Source organism: Penaeus monodon, chromosome 21, assembly GCF_015228065.2.
Source record: "Penaeus monodon isolate SGIC_2016 chromosome 21, NSTDA_Pmon_1, whole genome shotgun sequence".
Lineage (NCBI taxonomy): Eukaryota > Metazoa > Arthropoda > Malacostraca > Decapoda > Penaeidae > Penaeus > Penaeus monodon.
Window position 1 is genome coordinate 19,462,591 of NC_051406.1, and position 1,136 is coordinate 19,463,726.

Consider the following 1,136-nt stretch of genomic DNA (forward strand, 5'->3'; position numbering starts at 1 on the left):
CCCATTTATTTGTTCCACTAGAAACCTCAGAATAAAGTCTTGACAGGATCATGATTATTGAATTTTTGTAATGGAATTGAAATTTTGAAAAAAAAAAAAATCAAAAGTCAGTATTTTTCATGGTGTTCAGCTTCATGTATGTAATAGTGAATTTGTACCTTCCATAACTTCTCTTTTAATCACTATGTATTACTACTTATAGTAGTATAGGTGGTTACCCCAAGAAGCTGACTAACAAGCCATTGTACATTGGACAAAAAAAATATATTTTTCATTGCAAATTATCATTCACATGCATTTCTTGTATGGTATCAATACATTTTTTGAACAGTCACAATGTAATGTCTATATGAAATGTCATTATCAGATGATGCTGGTTTGTCTGAAACAAGCAAAAATACATGCAGGTGTATCTAACCCTCCATTTTCACTAAGAAATACGTAGAGGTGGGGTCTAACACTCATATAGTAATTTCCTCAGACATGTATAAGTACCAAATCTGCCTAAATGAAAATAACTCTAACTAAAAAAATTGTCTTTTTTATACATGTTGTATACATTTAACTAAGAATTTTCTTGTGATATTCCTTGTTATTTATATTTGAGAAGAGAAATGACAAACAGTAAAGAATCCTTCTTTGGATCACAAGGAAAGAGCACTGATTTTGTTGTTATTATATTTGATAATCATAAAAGATTTCCTTGAAACAGATCAGCACCACCGAGGAAACTTGTTCACCTTATTCCTGCATTCTCCACTAATGGGCATGTGTCTAGTGAGCTCAGCATGTGAAGTGCCCATGAATCTGTGGGAGAAGTGTCAAGCTCTTGTTGATAGGTTCATCTCTGAGGCATCCAGATTAGTCACACGTGGGAGGAGTGTAGGTAAGTTGTAAATTTAATGTTTATGTTGCAGTTTAGAACACTATTTTATTAAATCTTTTCATTGAATATGCAATGCTGTTATCAGTCTTGAGGGTTCATAAATCTAAAATCAATGGCCCAAGTTCATTGAGGTAGTTAAGTATGATGACATGTAACGGAAAATAATAATTTTCTTGCACTATTATTAGCCAAGGAAATTCTACATTGCTTTGTGTACTAACATCTTAATTAGATCATTTCCTTACTGCTT

General features: G+C 32.3%; 1 protein-coding gene across 1 annotated transcript in view; it reads left to right on the forward strand.

Annotated features, from left to right (window-relative positions):
- The window catches only part of LOC119586309 (protein SCAI-like), a gene marked incomplete in the record, with an annotated part of 55,295 nt that overhangs the window by 39,816 nt on the left and 14,343 nt on the right, over window positions 1-1,136 (forward strand). Inside the window, 1 exon segment of the mRNA XM_037935023.1 lies at window positions 713-886. Within this exon segment, the coding sequence (XP_037790951.1) occupies window positions 713-886 (174 nt within the window).